The sequence below is a fragment of the Mizuhopecten yessoensis genome, unplaced genomic scaffold, assembly GCF_002113885.1.
Source record: "Mizuhopecten yessoensis strain PY_sf001 unplaced genomic scaffold, ASM211388v2 scaffold11155, whole genome shotgun sequence".
NCBI lineage: Eukaryota > Metazoa > Mollusca > Bivalvia > Pectinida > Pectinidae > Mizuhopecten > Mizuhopecten yessoensis.
Genome location: NW_018408907.1, coordinates 888,640 through 912,813, shown reverse-complemented (window position 1 = coordinate 912,813; position 24,174 = coordinate 888,640). Strand labels below are relative to the sequence as shown.

Here is a 24,174-nt window from a genome sequence, read left to right as displayed (position 1 = left end):
TTTCCTTTAGTTTTGTGTTACTCCACTGTCCCTGTTACCTTTCCTGTTGTTTTGGTGTCTCCCCTGTCCATTTTGCGTTTCCTCCTTCTGTTTTTTATGTCTCCTCCATTCCCTATGTGATCTATTCAAACTGACTTTTGAGTTTTTATTTTGTCATTGAACGTTAATGCTGTGGTCTTTATATTGGGTTTTACTTTTCCTCATTTTATTCCAATAAAATTTAGCAATAATTCGTTCAAGCATTAACAGCCAAATTGACAAATATATTGAGAAACTCTATAATGGCTGCTAGAAGTAAAGTATGTGTCATGTGTTAATGCTTTTAGTTTTATGCACTTATATGAATATCCATTTACCCATTTTGCTACTCTTTTGTCTTGTAAGATGTATTTGTGTTACAAACAGAAAACATGATCCTGAAGTGATTGACAGTTGATGTACCATATTAATTGGTTAATGTCTAGGTCACAACATCCTAGTTATACCAACTGACATTCTTTCTCCTAATTTGGCGATACAGCATGAAATTGTATGCAGCAGACAAAAACAATTGATGGCATTTTTTTTAAAAATTCTAAAAGTCTGCAGGTCAAAGTTCAGCATAAGTGATTAAGATTTCTCAATAGTATGTATTATTTGGAAGTTTATTTATTTGAACTGTTTTGTTAGCAAACTTTACTGTGTATTTTATTCTGGACAGAACACAAGACTATGTGTCCGAAATAGAGGTTAAGCCTAGTGATTGGAGTTCAATACAGTTTAATAGAATTAAGTCTGGAAACAACTCGCGTATAAAAGACGATATGTCATACCCAATATAGAGTGCTACATGGATGTGCATGAGTTTCGACAAAATACTTATTCCAGCAATAAACAAATTTAAAGCATACAGTTGTACCCATGTGTGGGTAGTGACAGACCTCGATTCTATCCTTGACATTGAACTTATCTTCACCGTTATGTTCACTGGTATTGTCTCTAGCGTCTTGAATGGTCAATATCTTCACCGTTATGTTCACTGGTATTGTCTCTAGCGTCTTGATTGGTCAATATCTTCACCGTTATGTTCACTGGTATCGTCTCTAGCGTCTTGATTGGTCAATATCTTTACCGTTATGTTCACTGGTATCGTCTCTAGCGTCTTGATTGGTCAATATCTTCACCGTTATGTTCACTGGTATTGTCTCTAAAGTCTTGATTGGTCAATATCTTCACCGTTAGGTTCACTGGTATCGTTTCTAGCGTCTTGATTGGTCAATATCTTCACCGTTATGTTCGATATCTGCATGTTACTCCTTCAGTATATTTGGTAATTTTCCGTATTGCACTAGAAATTCTGTGTATATATACTGATTTGATGCACGTTCCTTTTTTTTAGGAAATGGCCTATCTTGAAATTATTCATAGGAAGCATTGCAGAAGTTATGGAAAAATTTAGAAGGAATTTTCCTTAACCTCAGCAGTGCTTTCCTATGGGTACAATTAGGCTTAGGGGTTTTCTTAACTTATAAAAAACGTTCATGAATCTGGTTTTTCATGTAGGCTTCACCAAAGGAATGCGTCCTTTCATCCACAACCTATAACTCGTCCTGCTATTCAAGATGCTTTGTAACTCTCTGCTACCCATAAATCATCCTGTCATCCAAGGTGCCTGCTTCAGATTTGCATAACACTCTGAAATACTCCTGCTAGCTAAGACGTTTGTATTCAAGGTGATTGTATTCGTTCTGAATTAACCCTCATCCTTCCATCAACGACGCAATCAGGCTATCTAACCATTGGCCAATTTCAAAGTTTTCTCATAACTATCTGAACAGCTTGTATTTTGACTATATACTAATCTACTACTACTATCCAATACTACTTCTGCTATGTCATGTGTTTGTTTTCGGTTTAATATACAATTGTAGCTCTTTCCAAGTTTCAAAGCTTTCCTTTACTGTTAAATGCAATTCTTTTCGATCTATTGAGAAGTTAGAAGGATACCCATAGATTATTGATCTTGTATCTAGGTTGAGCAAGATTATGCAACTCAGAAAACATTTTTTTTCTATTGAATCTGCTTTCAAAATATTCGATAATAGTAAAATGTATGGTATTTAAGATGAAAAACGGAAGTAACAAGTTATTGTCTTTTGACACTGTGGTTACCTTGTAATTATATCTTTCTTTCTCCAAAATATGATATTTTTACATCAAGATAAGATAATGCAACTCAGCAAACAATTGCCGTTCTTGAATCTTCTGTCAAAATATATCAATTTATTATATCTTAACACGATGCTTCGTAGTTTTGCATCAAAAATAATAATCACAGAAATTGGAAAAGGAGAAAGCCTTACACACATACCACATAAAATAACACTGTATTACCCTTGTAACATTATGAACTGCAAAAAAATCCATTTTTAGGAATGTACTTCACAAACAACAAACAGTTATATCTGTGGTAGACATTTATTTGACAGCTTCACAATAATATCCATGGAAACGAGTAGCACGTGTAACTCAACATGATAAACAATAACAAACACTTTGACAGAAAAAACATGAATAATTTATGAAGATTCATATGTTTCCATGATAAATACCAGATAGCACTTCATCTTGTCATGAAATGATCGATGAAAAATCGTAGTATGATATTGTAAAATGTTAAAGTGATGATGTCAACAATAATATTGCAACTGTCCCTATAAAAACATATTCTCTAGATATCATTTAAACACCTTACCCGGGCTAAAATGACATGGGCCCCTGTATCAACGTCACTAATTCTACAATTAGATTAGAATTTGAACGAAGTTAATATCTTTGGAACGCTATACCGTATACAAGGACATTTTCATTGTAGTTTAACTTTCCCCGTTTTCGCCTTCCGTAATGATGGCGAATTTATCATTACAGCGAAATTAAGTAATATAAAGGGCTAAATTAACACTGGGCGAAACTTGATTTCTTGGGCGAAGGCGGAAAGTTTTACAGGCGAAAATTTCCTGTAATGCAGAAGTTCATAACGTGAGTCCCAATAAATCAGAATTTTAAGGAACGATAGTACCTTTATACACACAATTAATGAATTAGATTATGATTTCAATGCAAAAATAATCTTAAAAATGTACTTCTTCATGAATGCTGATAGCAAACGATGATATCCCTTCTCTATGGCATTATGTGTGCATATTGTTCTGCTGACAAAAAAACGTTGTTAACTTTTGTCATTGCATACAGTTTTGTTTTAAATAACGCAATTTTCGGATGAATGACGTCAGTGAACGAATCCGTTGTTATGGTGACTTGACTTTCGTCTCTGAATGTCCAACATAAGTGACCCTGAACCCGGACTGATAGGAGTGGAACACAAAAAGCTCTTCTGACGGGTTGTACTATCTCCAGAAGAGGATGATGAACCGCAAATGGAATTATTTCGGGTGGACGGCGTTGATCTTAACGACAGAGGTTCCACGTGTTTCACATTTGGAGAAACTCCCTTTTGTGACATGCAAAAATGACGGATTAGAGTTATCATCCCGACGAAAAGTAATGCGCCCCCTGCTCCTGATCCGAGGCCAATGTAAAGACCAAGGTAAAAATCACCTGTGAATATAACGGTAAAGTATGTTAGTTACGTAAGTATTGTATACTAAGACAAAATCTAAATACTGTTCTATATGAAATCATAGCAAAAATAATTGAGAAGACTCGAAAATTAAGGATTCTGAGCAGATAAACTGTTTCTTGTACCCTATGTCATCAAGGAAATTGAAATGTCAACACTTTTCTCTTGATTCTCACCACGCTGAGAGGAATCTGGGACAATTGTGTATAGACTTCTCTACACAGAAAAATGTCAACTTAATAATGTATGAAACTCGAGGACATTATTTTCCGATAGTTCTGATTTATTATGAAGTTATTCATTGATTTCAGTTTATTATTCACGTAGCTACCATAATTATGATCTGACTAATTACAAATACGTTCTTAAAACAATAACATTAAACAATCTCTATATTAGAAGAACCGTGTGTTCAGTAGTACGCGTGAGGTAACAAAAACGACATTATAAATTCATCCATTATTCATCAAAAGACAAAAATGTTTTTTTCGACACAGTATATAGTTCAATAAATCATTTGATAAAGAAAACCTCAAATTCGTTTCAATTTTATTTGAATTAATAAGCTGATGGATATTGTTTGAGATCCCCTACATATTGAGAAAACCACTTTTTCAAAGTACAAAGGGGTAGAAGTATGACTATGTCATTACTACACGTATTACAAAAGAATGTTATTCGTTCATCCTTTCCCTCGCTGATCAGCCCTGCATGACGCGGTGTACTAATAGAATTCCCGAATACGTAACACCGCCGTGCTGACTAAAGGTCGTGACTTATTCACACAACTGTTCACACTGTTTAGGGTTAAATCTTCTGCTAATCCGTAACGGAACATTAGAAATCAAAGTACCGACTTTGACAGCCCTCCAAAACAAGAAGATCCTATTAACCTCCCGGCTCTACCGAGCGTTCAGGACGATGAGTCCAAACCACTTGTTGTGTTGGTAGTATAAGCTATGTTATATAACGGCATTAATCAATACAACTTACGGAATCAAGTTGAATTGGATTAAATACAAAAGTGTGTTATTTAGGTCCCGGACAAGTGCCTAGTTATATAAACACAAAACAATACAATGGCACGCTTACTCATTGTTGTCAATTTTAACTTTACTTTCAAAGAAAAGTATCTGATAAATAAGATTTTTTTTTCAATTCAGCGAGTTTCTGGCGAGCTTAAATTTCATATGAAATGGAAACGAGTGTAAGATCCTTTTTCGCATAATCAAGATTTGTGGCATTTGTTCGTGTAAAACAACAGTTTTCATGCAATCTTAAAATGTAAAAAGCCTCCATTTTGACTCCAGTGCTTAAGTCTGTAAAGTCATGTACTTGTCCTTGGCGTGACGTCCAAATTGAAACAATTGAAACTTACAACCAATCACAGGGGTGATAGGTCATATTACATCGGTAAATACGCAAACAAATATTACAAGGGTATACTCACTGGCTAACACAGTACATTATTTGATAAAAAAAATTGTACATTTGTTTTATTTGCGATGTATGAAGTTTATATTTCATGTATAAGTTATAGTTATAATGTATAATTGTCAATGTATAAGGTAAACGTATAATGAATACTTTATATATAACGTATGAATGATATTTATAATGATTAATGATTGTGTATAGGAAATATTGATAATGTAGGTGTTATATTCACAATGTAAAGTTATATTCATATTGTGTATATATTACTTTTAATGGGAAAAAAATAGTAAATATATATTTACAATGTTTTACAAAGTTTTCGTTAATTAAGGATATAACCTTATTTGTAAAAGCATTGAAAGGTACTTAGATATACCCAAATCTTATAAGACCTCTTGTACATATTTTCTTCAAATAATATGTACATTTAGTTATCAAATTTCATAAAATTTGGCAAGATATTGAAAGAAATATTTCTGCAACGTACCGCTATTTACCACGGGACTTAGCGAAACGATCAAACATTCTATTGAATGCGAAACGATCAAACATTCTATTGAATGCGATCGCGTTTAATGCATGACACCTTCTGATCCCGTTACTGCTTCCCTTGCCAACACCAAGCTTTTTTTACTTACAATCGACCGAGAGTTAATTAGACTTTTGAAAATACATTTTGGACTCCTACCCATTTGTCGAATTAACATTAGTGCAATTTCCAAACATAGGACACTGTTGATAACCTGTACTTGTATACAGTAATTCTATATAAAAAAAACCCACAAAAACCACACAAAAAACCCCACTTCTATCTGGTTAATTATATGGATAATATTCCAATCTAAACTTGTACATTTTAATCCTCTTTATACTTCTCCCCCTTTTTTCATATATCTCAACATACAAAAAAATGAATTCTTGTATAAAATCGCCAAGCCATTTTTTCGGAGATTCACAGCTAATTTGTTTTCAGAATGTGTCTCCTTTATGAGGCTTACCTTCAGATGAAAGAGATGAGACGACAGCAGATGACGACGTGGTCACTACTGGAGATAATGGGACTTACCTTCAGATGAAATAGATGAGACGACAGTAGATGATGATGTGGTCACAACAGGAGCTTGTGAGACTTACCTTCAGATAAAATAGATGAGACGACAGCAGATGATGTTATGGTCACAACAGGAGCTTGTGAGACTTACCTTCAGATGAAATAGATGAGACGACAGCAGATGATGTTATGGTCACAACATGAGCTAATGAGACTTACCTTCAGATGAAAGAGATGAGACGACAGCAGATGACGACGTGGTCACTACTGGAGTTAATGAGGCTAACCTTCAGATAAAATAGATGAGACGACAGCAGATGACGATGTAGTCACAACAGGAGTTAATGAGGCTACCTTCAGATAAAATAGATGAGACGACAGCAGATGACGATGTAGTCACAACAGGAGTTAATGAGGCTACCTTCAGATAAAATAGATGAGACGACAGCAGATGACGATGTAGTTATAACAGGAGCTAATGAAGCTTACCTTCAGATGAAATAGATGAGACGACAGCAGATGACGATGTGGTCAGTACTGGAGCTAATGAGACTTACCTTCAGATGAAATAGATGAGACGACAGCAGATGACGATGTGGTCACTACTGGAGCTATTTCAGAGTACTTTATGACGAAGCCACGGAAGCTGAGGGAGGCGTCTGCTGCGAATTTGACGAGGAAACTTGTTCCGTTGCTGGTATAAGAGGCTGTCACTCCATTTGGATGTGGAGTACATGCCGACAAGATCTTTGTTTTCTCACAAACGTATGTTCCTGTGACAATAGAATTGTATAAATATCTTTATTTATTACAGTCGAAGTGGTCAGTTTGTTATTGTGTAGAATTTTATACTAACTGGTTAATTTTGAATAAAACTTCACAATAAGCTGTTGTTTCAAATATTAATATCCATATAGACATATCAACTGAACTGATAATTTTCAAATCTTTAATATACTGTAAATGTATTTATTTAGCAGTAAAATACAATGTTTTTTTTTAGCTAATAATTCATATGCGGTATTAGGAAGAGGAATATTTTCTTTTGCGGAATTAAGTTACGGTCAAAAAGTCTGTGGCTGTTATTCCTCTCGCACGCCAATGCAACAATACAATACATGATTATTGTTGTTTGTGTATAGGCCTACACTGTACACATTTAAAAACAGTGTTTCTCGTCCAAAAACCGATTAGAAAGTTATAAGCATCTGTTTACTGAATATGATTATCTAACGAATATACCCTATATACATGTTTATCTAGTTTCAGCATACATGATAAGCTAATTTTCGCATCAGATTCTAATGAACCATAAATTGTATAAAGGCGTTTTAGTAATATAATAGTAAATACGATTGAGTTATTATTACTCAATTTTGATATTCATTTGTGTCGTGTGGCATTATCCCTAGGTCTTGGTTCTCAGCTCGGGGCGGGTCTTACCCTAGTGCTGTTATTATACTACTGTTCGGAGTTCATGTTACGTTTAGCAGATTAGCAAATTAGCAGATTTATGGATATAATAACAGGCTTAACATTTCCCTTTTGTACATGTTCAATCCAAAATAGAATATCAACGTTGATATATAATATATTGATGTACGCATTAATAGAAAAACGCGAACATTTAACACACAGCATCTGTGGTCTATATTCATACTTGGTATTGCTAAAAGTAATAGCGAAATAGAAACGAATCGAAATGACCTCCAATCAGTAACGAAATTGAAACGGAAAAACATTCAGCGAAACGGAATAAGCGAAACGAAAAGAAACGAACTTCATTTCGTTTCGTTTCTAAATTTCGTAACGGAACTGAGATTATTTTGTTTCCCTTCCTTTCCTTTCTCGTTCCTACATTTAGTAATACCCAGTCATACACATTGTTAAATGTGCAAAATGGTTTCATGTAAAATTGTAGTTACAAATCATTGATATTATTATGGGTTTTGGTTCAGTATATAAATGAGGTAAATATTAGCAAAATCACTCACCAGAATAAAGTTCTAATGAATCAAATGCACAGTTTGTTGACGTTTCCACATCACTGAAGATAATCTCCAAGGAAACCGTACCTATTGGAGCCGTCACTACCCAACGACAGTTGGAATTACTGGAACGAAACGAACGAATGACAACTCAGCATACGTTTCGAGATAAAATATGTCATCTTAAATATGTTCTTTATGAACTTGTCCATTTGTAAGTAGTTTTACTATAAAGAATATATATTTTAAAAATTGTTTATTTAGTCATTAACATTTGTAAGAAAATGGTATTTTCTGTTTTTTTTTTTATATTTTCATACTCGATACATATACATGTACTATTCATATCGTGCTTGACTTGTTTCATAAAAAGAACTGTTTCCCTCAGTGAAAAGGAAAAGTTTGTAGTTTACATAATGATGTAACAATGTTTTCAAGTCAGTTATAGAAATGTCACTCGAAAAATAAACAATTAAATAAAAATAAAAAAATCTTGTTTTAAACTACATTATAATATTAAAAAAGAAAATTATAACGTTATATATTGATAGATGTTCCGTTTTAAATAAGAACACTTACACAGTGTATTCCCCCGGAAAGTTTGGGGAGGTGATATATTGAGGGGTGGATGAAGCGGCGAGAGTCTCTTCACCAGAACATCCACTTCCGGCTGAATTAACAACATAAATAACACATGAGGTTATACGTATATAGCAGTAAAATAAACAAAAAACAAGATATCACCTTTACCTTGCATTATTTGATTGATGAGATTAAGGAACATTTTGATACTATTGAATTCTATATGTATATGTTTGGGATTTTAAATGGATAGTGTTGTCATATGAATTTGATTAGACCCTGTATGCTGTGACGTTATAATTAATGCATTAAAGGCACATAGAATAACTTAATTTATGTTGCAAGTATTTGCAGCTGTATCCAGTGTTTTATCTAGTTGTACTCTATGCTGTTGATTTAATCATTACATCAAGGTCAACAGTTTTGAATGTTATAAAGTTTCAAGTCAGTGTGGAACAATTTACATCAGCTCTGTTGCATTCGCTTATTAAGATAATGAGTACCATCCACTTAAGATGTATCATTACTTCATTTTTGTCATAAAAAAACTTTTACATTTAAATCATATCGTGCTAAGCATCTTACAAAATTGTAGCTGATTCATTTATTTAATTTAAAAACAGAAATTCAAAAATAAACAAATGCAACATGGATCGATCTCTGCAGCTATCCTCTGCCAATCCTTTTCCTTTAACAGTGTTTTAATGAAATAATTATGTTAAATGCAATGTATCAAAATGAGACATGAATACCTTTACAAGGAAGTAACTATAAACCTGAAAAAAATCCATTATTTTTGCTTCATCATCTATATAGAAGGAATAAGTTATAGATTTAAAAATCCAAGACTCATCTTCACCATTATAAACGTTGCAATGGTGTCTTTCACCATTTAACGATTTCAACTGACCAATACAATACTGTACAACTGTTGTATATCTACGCGAATGGTCTCACCACTGGCTTCTTCACTTCTAAAGTATCGAGTGTTTACACTAATAAGTAATATATTAAACCTATTTCGTCAATCAATTTTGCGAAAAAGTACATGTATATTGAGATGGCAGTACTCACATAGGTCAGCAGCTTTCATAAAAGCCAGACTGAATCCTGCGCCTTGATTGGATGAATCTGACGTAAAGTCTACTCTTACGTAACGCTGGGTTGACGCATATACCCCCGACTGACTCGTCCCACACAAGGCCGTGACCAACGCCGTGGACGAGGTTGCGTTACCTACGCAACAACAACAAAAAAGTCTTATAAGCATAACGAGCACTAAAATGCAGTCATTGACATTTTCATTGTAACACTCTTCTGTTATTGACAGTACGGGGAAAAAGAAATCATCACTTTTAAATATGTTATTATTTTTATCCTTCTGTCAATATTGTCTCATGTTTAGAATTCCAGCTAGTTCATCTTGTTTACTGATAGGTGTGGTTTGTTTATTACCGATAAATTTATAAAAAAAACACTGAATGAATTATACATAATACTGCAATAAAATGTAATAACAAATGACATATTTGTTTAGTTAACGTATGATCTACTTGCCATCGTATATGTCAATGAAATCCCCTGAACATGAAACGTCATAGTTTTCGACGAATAAGAACACAGTCCAGCTTGACGACCCACCATCAAGGATCCAGGAACACGACAGGTCACTGGAAGAGGAAAGGTAAGCTACATTCACTCTATTTTCAGATCAAGCAATATATTTCATAGCTTCGTTTATAAAACATAAAATGGGCGCCCAATGGAATCAGTATTTTGATGTCCTTGTTATGAAATCATCAGCTTAAAACAATAACATAACCGTTGTATATCACCTGGCATCAATTAACACAATATTATCAACTATAGGAACGTATGCAGATATTTTCATGATATAAAACACCAGCGTGTCTGTTTCTGGACGTAAATAAAAGAAGATTTGTTTGACTGACAATTTCGTTGAAATGAAATTCATCAACTCTACATGTTCAACTCGATAAAAGATTCATAACAGATGTGATTATTCAGCTTGTTTGACAAGTTCAAATAGTATTAAGCATAAAACCTTAATGATGCACGTAAGACTCACTTGATTGCACAAACAAACTTTGATCACGGATAAAGTACAATGTATGCCAAAAATGAATGTCACTGTTTTGTCTTTTTAGGGCTCATTGGGGATGCTAGGGACAAAATGTGTAATTCAAGTATAGGAGATGCATAGAACCTCTTAATTATATGAATTTTAAAAAGCATTAGAGGACTACTGTTTATTTTCAAATGAACAATAAATAGTTAAATGTGTATATTATTAACCGTGCCACTACTCAAAAGTGATAATTTTGGCCATCAAGGTTCCGGAAAACCTCGAGGACTGGAGAATCTACCAACAGAGTCTACCACCTTGTATCTTAAAAAGAAACTGGGTAATAGATACAGTAAGCCAACACAAATGTACTTGGTATGTACAAGTACAAGTATATGTAATTCAACACATATACTGTAAGCGTTATTACGATATCGAAATCGTATTACCCTTAAGTAGTAATATATATTGTACAAGTAATAGCCATAGGCATCATAAAATAATCACGTTTTACTTTCTATGTTTAGAGTCTAGTTCAATTCTGATTGGCAGGTGTTACAATTGTATGTTTATAAAGCAAATAACTGTTGGTTACTTATTTTCACGTGATCGTTATCTTCGCGTGAATTAATAAGGCGTCGGTCGGTATTAGTATCACACAAACAACTATTCATACAAGGTCAATGAATAAGGTATTCAGGTTGTGCAAGGCCAAAAATAGAAATTCGCGAATAAGTGTCAAGATTTCTTCGAAAAAATAAATGCATGCATTTTTCTTAAAGCCCTGTTATTTTTATCATTATAAGCAGTTAACAAATTTTCAATTTCCCAGTTTCAATAGTTTGTTGTCATTGTTCTTCTAGATAATAACCATTTTATATTCATAAACATGCAGTTTTGTTAAACAGATAAAAATATTACACCACAGTGTAAAAAGCAGACTTCAGACTTGGTTCGAATAGATAAAAGAAGGTTCAGAGAAGACAACATAAGTAAAACATTAAATAAATATATGAAAATTAACAAAATAAAATAAATAAACGGACACAAAACAAAATTCTATAGCAGAGTAAACGTTTCTTTCGTGATGAAATATTGAGAAATACTTAAAATGAGTTTAGAACATAAGTTTTATTTAGATTTTGTACAAATGTTACACTAACAAAGCTCTGTACATCTAGGCGAAGCTATCAGACACACAGAATACAAAGATACACGAGTAGCTCTGTTTACCAATAAATAGATACACGTCTATCTTTGTTTACCAATAAATAGATACACGACTATCTTTGTTTACCAATAAATAGATACACGACTATCTCTGTTTACCAATAAATAGATACACGACTGTCTCTGTTTAGCAATAAATAGATACACGACTATCTTTGTTTACCAATAAATAGATACACGACTATCTCTGTTTACCAATAAATAGATACACGACTATCTTTGTTTACCAATAAATAGATACACGACTATCTTTGTTTACCAATAAAACGTGACGGAATGTCTGTTGTCTTTAAGTTAAATATGCGTGCTATCTCTGTGGTTTTCATAGATAACGACCAAGTACCCTTGTCTAAAATCCATTTAATCTGATTACAGTGGATAAGAGTCATTTTTAGGACAACACTACCTGGCGTTGTAATGTGATATACCTTTATATCCGTATAACAATGATAAACATCAGTCTATCGTCTATAAACCGTGTTAGGTGTTGAGTACACAAGAAGTTCGTCTGCTTTTAGCTCTTGCTGCTTCTCATATCCCGGCAGTGATAGCATAACTCATTACCAGTAAGAAGCATTTCTGATACGTAGAAGATTGTGCCAAAGCGTGATACATTTCAAATTATTTATTATTTGAATTTCTTTACCAATTAAGACAGGTGTAATCTATGACCGAATCAGACATTGTTTTTGCCAAAAGTCGCTTAGAATTTATAGAGAAAACCTTACAGCAATGTCGGAAGCGTTTTTTAGAGTAAGTTCGTACTCAAAGTGATCAGATACTGTAAAATATTGGGATTCCGTAAGAAGAATGCTTTGAATCTTCGCGAGGAAGAGTTCATTGCGAATTATACCATCTCGTATAATAAAACGAAAGTAATTTGAAATGTTGATTTTCATATTATTGCATATTTTGCGGATTCTAATCGCTGTGAATTACTATCAAGTAAAAACTATCCACGACAATGATGTGATGTAGCGTATATCATTGCTTATGAATTCGTATAATACGTTTCGTTAAAACACGAATTCGTTAGAATGATGAACGTAATACAAATACACATTTATGTCATACATGTGATCTTATACCAGAAACTCTTGCGATATTTTAACTTCGCATGAAATAGTTATACTAAAATTGTATTACGGGCATATTTCCTTTAAAAGTGAAAAATTTCGCGTATGACAATGTTCGGGTTGTGACCCTTCCAATTGGATTGCGTTCTGGAAATTATCGCGATGGCAATTATTTTCATATCTATATATTCTATTTATCTATAATTCATAAACTATAAATAAATAATTTGCGCGTAGGTATTTCGCGCTTATTTACGTAATGCGGAAAAGCGAAAACATTTCCAAACCGCAAACATGTCCTCTTTTACAGTATATTCTGTTGTTAATGTCAACGTCATGGTAAACACTCTTACACTGTAACTCATAAAAAAGGCATCGTGACAGGTATGGTTCAAGAATAGTGCTATTTATAACTAAAGCTGTCACTTTCATACAAAAACCAGATACACACTTCTAAAACATTTCGACCTTAAATGAAGCACTTTAGATTATGAATTAGATTATGTACAAACTTATAATGGCATTTAACGCTTTAAAAATAAAACTGACTTTAAGAATATAAACATGATTTTGATCTTTAAGCAAATACGTGAATGTTGTAAGCCATCAAATATTATTACACGTTACAGCAACAGCTGATTGGCAACAGTGAAATCCTGCAAGTATATCCGTCATACACTCTGCTTAAATAGATAATTGACCATGATCCGGAGCACGTGTTATTGAACCTTTGACCATCAAGTGACCACTACTGATATACCTTTGTATGATAAGTACTTTAGGAATTTTGTTCTCCATGCCATATCTTAAACCCCAATAATAACAAAGGACTGTTTAAAAATTTCGTCTGTGAATGTCTAAATGTCAACATACATATTGTAACACACACAGAAAATGGGCATGTCGAGTACGTCTCTTTAACATAAATAATATTGGTAGTATGGTCAGGTCTGATTAAGTGGTCAATATTTATTTATAACACTTGATTAATGTCAATAGATACCAATAGACTCAAATTGTTAAGCAACGCATATCGTTACATCTCTAAGACTAAAATGATACAAATAAAAACATCCTCTCGAGCAACGGTTGTGCCTTAGATTACTAGTTCGATTTTCTAATTCAATAATTATAACTGTAAAGTAGAACAATATACATGTGATAACTATGCAGCACATTATACACGAGTTAACAATGTAGCACATTCTACAGGAGAAAATTATAGACGAGTTACTAATGTAACACATTCTACGGGAGTATATTATACACGAGTTAACAATGTAGCACATTCTACAGGAGAAAATTATAGACGAGTTACTAATGTAACACATTCTACAGGAGTATATTATAAACGAGTTAACAATGTAGCACATTCTACAGAAGAATATTATACACGAGTTAACAATGTAGCACATTCTACAGGAGTATATTATAGACGGGTTAACAATGTAGCACATTCTACAGGAGTATATTATACACGAGTTAACAATGTAGCACATTCTACAGGAGTATATTATAGACGGGTTAACAATGTAGCACATTCTACAGGAGTATATTATACACGAGTTAACAATGTAGCACATTCTACAGGAGTATATTATAGACGAGTTAACAATGTAGCACATTCTACAGGAGTATATTATAGACGAGTTAACAATGTAGCACATTCTACAGGAGTATATTATACACGAGTTAACAATGTAGCACATTCTACAGGAGTATATTATAGACGAGTTAACAATGTAGCACATTCTACAGGAGTATATTATACACGAGTTAACAATGTAGCACATTCTACAGGAGTATATTATAGACGAGTTAACAATGTAGCACATTCTACAGGAGTATATTATACACGAGTTAACAATGTAGCACATTCTACAGGAGTATATTATAGACGAGTTAACAATGTAGCACATTCTACAGGAGTATATTATACACGAGTTAACAATGTAGCACATTCTACAGGAGTATATTATAGACGAGTTAACAATGTAGCACATTCTACAGGAGTATATTATACACGAGTTAACAATGTAGCACATTCTACAGGAGTATATTATAGACGAGTTAACAATGTAGCACATTCTACAGGAGTATATTATAGACGAGTTAACAATGTAGCACATTCTACAGGAGTATATTATAGACGAGTTAACAATGTAGTACATTCTACAGGAGTATATTATACACGAGTTAACAATGTAGTACATTCTACGGGAGTATATTATACACGAGTTTACAATGTAGTACATTCTACAGGAGTATATTATACACGAGTTAACAATGTAACACATTCTACGGGAGTATATTATAGACGGGTTAACAATGTAGCACAATCTACTGGAGTATATTATACACGAGTTTACAATGTAACACATTCTACGGGAGTATATTATAGACGAGTTAACAATGTAACACATTCTACAGGAGAATATTATACACGAGTTAACAATGTAGCACATTCTACAGGAGTATATTATACACGAGTTAACAATGTAGCACATTCTACGGGAGTATATTATAGACGAGTTAACAATGTAGCACATTCTACAGGAGTATATTATACACGAGTTAACAATGTAGCACATTCTACGGGAGTATATTATAGACGAGTTAACAATGTAGCACATTCTACAGGTGTATATTATATACGAGTTAACAATGTAGCAGATTCTACGGGAGTATATTATAGACGAGTTAACAATTTAGCACATTCTACAGGAGTATATTATACATGAGTTAATAATGTAGCACATTCTACAGGAGTATATTATACACGAGTTAACAATGTAACACATTCTACAGGAGTATATTATAGATTATACATGAGTTAATAATGTAGCACATTCTACAGGAGTATATTATACACGAGTTCACAATGTAGCACATTCTACAGGAGTATATTATACACGAGTTCACAATGTAGCACATTCTACAGGAGTATATTATAGACGGGTTAACAATGTAGCACATTCTACAGGAGAATATTATAGACGAGTTAACAATGTAGAGTATATTATAAACGAGTTAACAATGTAGCACATTCTACAGAAGAATATTATACACGAGTTAACAATGTAGCACATTTTACAGGAGTTTATTATAGACGGGTTAACAATGTAGCACATTTTACAGGAGTATATTATACACGAGTTAACAATGTAGCACATTCTACAGGAGTATATTATGGACGGGTTAACAATGTAGCACATTCTACGGGAGTATATTATACACGAGTTAACAATGTAGCACATTATACAGGAGTATATTATAGACGAGTTAACAATGTAGTTTATAGACGAGTTAACAATGTAGCACATTCTACAGGTGTATATTATATACGAGTTAACAATGTAGCAGATTCTACGGGAGTATATTATAGACGAGTTAACAATTTAGTACATTCTACAGGAGTATATTATACATGAGTTAACAATATAGCACAATCTACAGGAGAATATTATACACTAGTTAACAATGTAGCACATTCTACAGGAGAATATTATACACGAGTTAACAATGTAGCACATTCTACAGGAGTATATTACACATTCTACGGGAGTATATTATACACGAGTTAACAATGTAGCACATTCTACAGGAGTCTATTATACATGAGTTAACAATATAGCACAATCTACAGGAGAATATTATACACTAGTTAACAATGTAGCACATTCTACAGGAGTATATTTTAGACGAGTTAACAATGTAGCACATTCTACAGGGGTATATTATATACGAGTTAACAATGTAGCAGATTCTACGGGAGTATATTATAGACGAGTTAACAATGTAACACATTCTACAGGAGTATATTATAGATTATACATGAGTTAATAATGTAGCACATTCTACAGGAGTATATTATACATGAGTTACCAATATAGCACATTCTACAGGAGTATATTATACACGAGTTAACAATGTAACACATTCTACAGGAGTATATTATAGATTATACATGAGTTAATAATGTAGCACATTCTACAGGAGTATATTATACATGAGTTAATAATGTAGCACATTCTACAGGGGTATATTATACACGAGTTAACAATGTAGCACATTTTACAGGAGTTTATTATAGACGGGTTAACAATGTAGCACATTTTACAGGAGTATATTATACATGAGTTAACAATATAGCACATTCTACAGGAGTATATTATACACGAGTTCACAATGTAGCACATTCTACAGGAGTATATTATAGACGGGTTAACAATGTAGCACATTTTACAGGAGTATATTATACACGAGTTAACAATGTAGCACATTCTACAGGAGAAAATTATAGACGAGTTACTAATGTAACACATTCTACAGGAGTATATTATACACGAGCTAACAATGTAGCAGATTCTACAGGAGTATATTATACACGAGTTAACAATGTAGCACATTTTACAGGAGTTTATTATAGACGGGTTAACAATGTAGCACATTCTACAGGAGTATATTATAGACGGGTTAACAATGTAGTACAATTTACAGGAGTATATTATACACGAGTTAACAATATAGCACATTCTTCAGGAGTATATTATAGACGGGTTAACAATGTAGCACATTCTACAGGAGTATATTATACATGAGTTAACAATATAGCACAATCTACAGGAGAATATTATACACTAGTTAACAATGTAGCACATTCTACAGGAGTATATTATAGACGAGTTAACAATGTAGCACATTCTACAGGAGTATATTATAGACTTGTTAACAATGTAACACATTCTACAGGAGAATATTATACAAGAGTTAACAATGAAGCACATTCTACAGGAGTTTAATAAGTAGCATATTATACATGTGCTGATTAATTAGCACATCAACCAGTATATATAATATATGTCTTACCTATGTAGTACATTATATGTTTACGTATGATAAGTCTTACAATTAACTCGTTGATATATCTTAATAAGCATTTTGCTACATATTTAAAGGTTGTGCATGTATCAGTAATGAAAAGCATTCATGAAGTATATCTTTCAAACATTTCATCAATCTATAAATCATGTTGAACTGACTTTTTTATATAGTAAAAGTTTTACATTTAGAACTGTTTTGTAAAGGTTACGAGTGTCACTTTAAAGTAGCACAGTAATCAAAGAACGGCATTATGATATCTCCACAATCCCTTTAATAATAATTTCCTGTTAAAATTTAAGTTTATTTCTCTTGCGATTTAATCGTTTGTTTTGAATGAGATTTCATAATACGATTTGGTTTTTATCTGAGTTAACAAGAAAGTGATTTTGTCAGACAGGAAATACCAGCTGACTGATCAGCCATGTTCTTCCGCCTGACTAGCTACAGATTGGTGTTGATTCGTTGATAAAGTGTTAGAGCGTCCCAACTTCCGGAGCTGTCAATTTCACGGTCACGTATCGAAGCTCACACATCAAAACGTACGAAAAATGAATGAAAGGCGTGTTTTAACATCTAAATCCCCGGATGTAAATAAGAAGTATCGACAGCCTACCGATTGGAGATAAGAAAATTACTTTTGTGTAGTGTACAATTACAATAAACTACATATATGTTATCCGGGTTTGCTTTCCTTTTAAATCGATCATTTGATGCTCAGTAAAAATCCTGCTTACTAGGACGTTTTTTCAAACCGTATTCACTTTGGATAGGTGCAGCCAAACAAATGACATTGACAACTATTGCAAGAAATATTAGTCGCACGCACACACACATTCAGTCGTACATTTTGGGGTGCGTTATCAAAATAATTATTACTGGATTTAGTGACATGTTGAAAGGACGCTACAAGTTAAAAGATCAAGCCAAAAAACAAAAAACAAAAAAAACAAAAAAAGTAGAATTAAGAAAGACCATATTTTTACCTTTGATAGGAACCAGCACCATTGTTGTACCCCGGAGTCGTGAAGTACTGGAAGTCGTTGGTGGTAGACAAGGTGAGAGAGCTTCCGCTACATTGGCAGACGGCTGTAATACAAACGGTTCATGAATAATGCACTACAGTTAATACCGGTAACACAGAAGAACACATGAAGATGAACGTAACACACACAGAAGAACACACAAAGATGAACGTAACACAGACAGAACACATAAAGATGAACGCAACACACACAGAAGAACACAAAGATGAACGTAACACACACAGAACACATAAAGATGAACGTAACACACACAGAACACATAAAGATGAACGTTACACACACAGAACACATAAAGATGAACGTTACACACACAGAAGAAAACATGAAGACGAACGTAATACACACAGAAGAACACATAAAGATGAACGTTACACACACAGAAGAACACATAAAGATGAACGTAATACACACATAAGAACACATAAAGATGAACGTAATGCACACAGAAGAACACATAAAGACGAACGTAATACACACAGAAGAACACATAAAGATGACCGTTACACACATAGAAGGTGATTGTATCTTTAAAATTTTGGTAATAGGAAAAGCATGCCAAAAATCATTAACTCTGCATCAAACAGCCAAAGAAGATATCTATTTAATTAGTTTAGTCTATATTACACACTTTTTAATTCTATTGACCAGTATATTTCGTACATCGGTGGTACTGTGATTAAAAGATGAACATTAAAAAAATGGTAATATATACAATAAGCCAAAATGAATCAATTGCATCATTCAGCTTCTATGACTCACCGGTAGGTCAAAACCAACATTGAAAAAACATGGGTGAGGGATGGGGCGTAAAGTCCCTTAATTGTATGAATATACGTACCAAATGTGTGTAATATACAAAGAAGGTGAAAAGGGAGCATATAAATACAACCTTAATAATGTTACAAATTTGCACCCTTTGGCTACATTAGATAATTCATTTCTCAAAACATGGCATTATGACAAAATAACAATAACTACTTATTTCAATTCTGTTCGATCTGATTTCCGTTTAATTTTAAATCACAATGCAAATCCTACAGAAGAATGCGTGTTTATGTAATCATGGTGGAAGTGTCTTGTTTGATTTTATCATGAAAGTATATGTAGAAATCTAATGAACCAATATTACTGATTGTGAAATTTGGTTATTTATTCATAGGGAATAAGGATGATAAAATCAAGGGGGAAATGCCATGATGATTGATAAAAGTTAACGACTTTTCATACAGCTGATCAAGTGTAACACTGGTTAATATCACAAAGTGTACATTTCAAAATGAATCTAAAAATATCAACAACGAGTATGCTGAATACCTCTCAATATTTCTGAGGTTTATGAGATGACAAAACCTTTTAAAAATCTCAAATCAGTAAAATCATAAGAATATTGTTACCCAAGATAACAGCAAAATGTATACAATTCAAGGTTATAAATAAAAGTGATCAAATTCCCTGCTTCTCATCGGTGACATTCGCCATGTTAACCTTAGTTAAACCCAGTTAATGTCACGTTTTTGAAGAGAGGAGCGGGGTAGTGTCAACGAAACAAAATACTATTTTAAGCAAGTAAAGAAATATTTTCAATGCATGAACGATTTCCGCTATAATTGCATAGGAAGTGAAAATGAGCTAGTATTGTGAAAAATATAATAAAAATAATTAATTCCTGAATGTATTAAAATTTGAATACACTTTTCAAATGTTTCATCAACAAAATGTGTCGTGTAAATCAGATCAAATCCAAATAATGTCGCGCTCTCTAAGGAGGAACCGGGGTAGGGAAAAACAAGGCACACTGATGAGTTAAATATAAACGTCGCCATTGATATTGCTTAGAGTTTACCAGTTGAAATAATTCGAGGTCAAAGTTTTTTTCTCCCAAGAAATTTCGATTATTGTGAATCAGACTTGAATGGATCCTTAAGGAACTCAAAATAATTTTGCTGTGTGTTACTGGTGAGATGAAGCATGATACGAGGAACTGGTTAACGTATGTGTTACTTACCTGGTATAACGTATCTGAGGGACAAGATGAGGCACACCTGTAGGGTGCTCGTCCCCAAGCCCCGGGGGTCAGGCATCAGCGACGCACGGTAGAGGATCTGCAACAAGTAAATTCAACATTAGTTTTTCAAAATATACCTTATAGTGTTAACACAACAGAATGAAATTATGGACCATGAGTCGAAAGATATCAATAAAAAAATCGATTGTACACCAATACAAAAGGAAAGACATCATACAGATTCATTAAGGTAAACGTCTTCTGTGTTATCGATGACACCTTCCATATAAATATGGTTGAATTCTAAACTATGTCGCTTTTAAAAAAAAAAAGCGAACCGCGGAAGAGACAACGAAATCAAATACTGGTATAAGCAGATACTGATTAAACTATGAATAATTGAAAAGAATACAAATTAGTGAAATAACTATTTTTGAAAATGAACATATATCGGTTTATATTTTTGGAATTTCTAAATATTTTTTTATATTTTCTGTTGCATAAATGAGAAGTTTTCATATTCTTATGCATACACAGTTACATGCCTATGTTGAAGCACCGTATCCTAGTACTTGATACAGTCAAACAAGTATTTGTTTCATCTCAAATAAAGCAGAAGCAAACATTAAAAATAGCTCAAAGTAATTACTGCCTTCGATAAATATAGTACTGTAATTATCGTCGACACTGCTAAACCATTTACAGAAAATAAAGTGAACACGATAATGAAAGACTTAAATGATAATTAAAGGGTCTGAAACATGGTCTTTAACATTCGATCACATGTATTAAAAAGGTTACATTATATTTATATTATATCAGAAGTAATACATGTTCTATAAATAAAATCTTAAGTATGAAACATGTTATCTTACATTTAAGTACCATTTTAACCTTTTTTATTTAAATATTATCAGAATTATAAACATGCTCTATGACATAATATAAAGAGTATCAACATGCTCTATAACATAATATCAGAAGTACTAACATACTTTATTATACAATTACAGGAGTATACCAAGAATATTTAAATGTTTTTCTCTTTATATAATATTAAGATTATTAAGATTTTATAAAACACAATGTTAAGTGTATGAACATATTCTGTTACATAATATTAAAATTATGAACATAGTCTATTACATAATATTAATTTTAAACATGTTCTATTACACAAATGATGTATCAACATATTCTATAATATGATATCAAAGGTATAACATTTTCTATTATGTAATACCAGAAGGACAAAACATGACAAATTACTCGAAATATGTACATAAGTCTAACGTAAGAATTAGATCACATGCGTAAATCAGAAAAAAATGACTGTCGGTATATGTACGCATATCATTTACGGAATAAATACCGGATACAAATAGATTAAAGCACTGATGAATTGCTTGCCCTATAACAAATCTTGAATATGTCACTTACCCATTCCTTAACAAACATATGTAAAAGAAAAAAAATGTAAAAATATGAATAAAAAATAAACGAAAAGGTAAAAGTATTTATAATCAATGTTGTAAATTTACCGTTATATTAGGAATCACCCACTGCAATTGTATATAAAAGTTAACAACGCCATTGTTATGATACACCTATATGTCCATATCATAAACTGCTGTTTCGTTTTGACATACACTGTAAGTCTATCGTAAGAAGCTTTATAAAGGTATTATTTCGTATACACTGCCTGTAAATAGGACAACCAATGTGTTAAATAATGTTTTTTATGTACTGCAAATGAATAGAATTTACACTTACCTCAAATTGCTAAGTAACAGATTCCTTAATTGTAGCTTCATTGCTCACAAAGTCTTTAAATTTCATATATATCACATTGAGTAGCCTTTACATTTTACATTATCAAACAAAACACACAATATATATTGATATCTCCAAGGTCCAGATGGTCGGTAAGAAATCTTTCACAACCCAATAGTATCCGTGTGATTTTTAATCGATCATCTTAGGCCGAAAGGTAAATGTATATATAAATAGTACGGTGTTTGTAGGGACGTTTTAACGCTACAAAGTTAAACATGTTTTAATCCCCAGGTGATATCCGACGTCTGTTTGAGGTGGGTGGTAATGGGTGGGCTTTACCATAACAATGGGTCTTTAACTCAAGTATCATTCTGATTTATCGAGTAACTTGTATTAAACCACTGAGGTTAAAATGAGTCTCGAAATAGCACTACCATACTTAATATATGCTTTATTTTTGTATAACATGCATTAAATGTTGATTAATGTTAAAAATTATGTTGCTCCTTATTTGTTAAATAAATATGTTCCTTTAAAACATGGTGACAGATATTTTTGTTGCATACATACCATGTTCGTTCGAAATAGCAGACTTGAAATCTTCTGATTTTTCAACGTGCAATACCAAATGAACGCATTTGTGTCAAATGCATAATTTCTTCCTATTTTCTATGTTTTATACACATTTCTTAGCAATGAAAAAAATCGACATATCCGTTTTGAGTTTGAAATTTAACCTAGTGTACATTGTTCGTGTTAATTTAAAAGCGGGACGTGGTTGGGGTCAAGGGTTCCTCTAACCTCGGATTATCGACGGATTAAACAAAAGCAAAAATGCTCAACAGCTCAATCTGATATAGACAGTAAATTTAGCACGCAACAACAATTACCTTGGGCGATCCTATCTAACACAGACAACAATCGTTTCGCCAGTCAAATAAAAAAACCCACTAATGCATAGCTTCACAGTAGGTATCACACCAAGTTGTCAGAAACAGCATTGTTAGCCTCACGTGAGATACCGATAATGCAGACAGATCAAAAACCATGTAATTTACACGTTAATGATTAGAGGATATATTGCTCGACTCAAAAAGACATTTGAAACAATCATCTCAACAGTGTTTTTCTCTTGCTTAAAATCAAAAGATGTTTCATAACTGCTAATTTCGCATTTGTATGATTGCTGCTTCATGCAAACAATTGTCTGTATGTATAATTAGAGGTAATTGTTTAAGCAAATTTTGTACTATTTTAAGAATAATTTGTAAATGATACCTATCTGAATGTGGTCATATAGTCTCAATATGTGTGATCCAGGATACTGTAGTCAGTTTTCCTGTGCCGTGTACTCTATATTTGTATCTATGACAGATTTATGAGCGGATACGACGTCA

General features: G+C 32.9%; 1 protein-coding gene across 1 annotated transcript; it reads right to left on the bottom strand.

The window, feature by feature from the left end:
* Window positions 1-2,450: 2,450 nt before the first annotated feature.
* On the bottom strand, window positions 2,451-23,412 carry LOC110467050 (cubilin-like). The gene is made up of 9 exons (XM_021523921.1): window positions 23,348-23,412; window positions 21,002-21,098; window positions 18,937-19,039; window positions 10,235-10,347; window positions 9,752-9,913; window positions 8,675-8,765; window positions 8,102-8,220; window positions 6,665-6,880; window positions 2,451-3,597 (listed from the first exon to the last, which is right to left on the bottom strand). Exons 1-9 carry the CDS (start codon window positions 23,348-23,350, stop codon window positions 3,269-3,271), a joined length of 1,233 nt encoding a protein of 410 aa, XP_021379596.1. The 5' UTR covers window positions 23,351-23,412; the 3' UTR covers window positions 2,451-3,268.
* Between the last annotated feature and the right edge of the window lie 762 nt (window positions 23,413-24,174).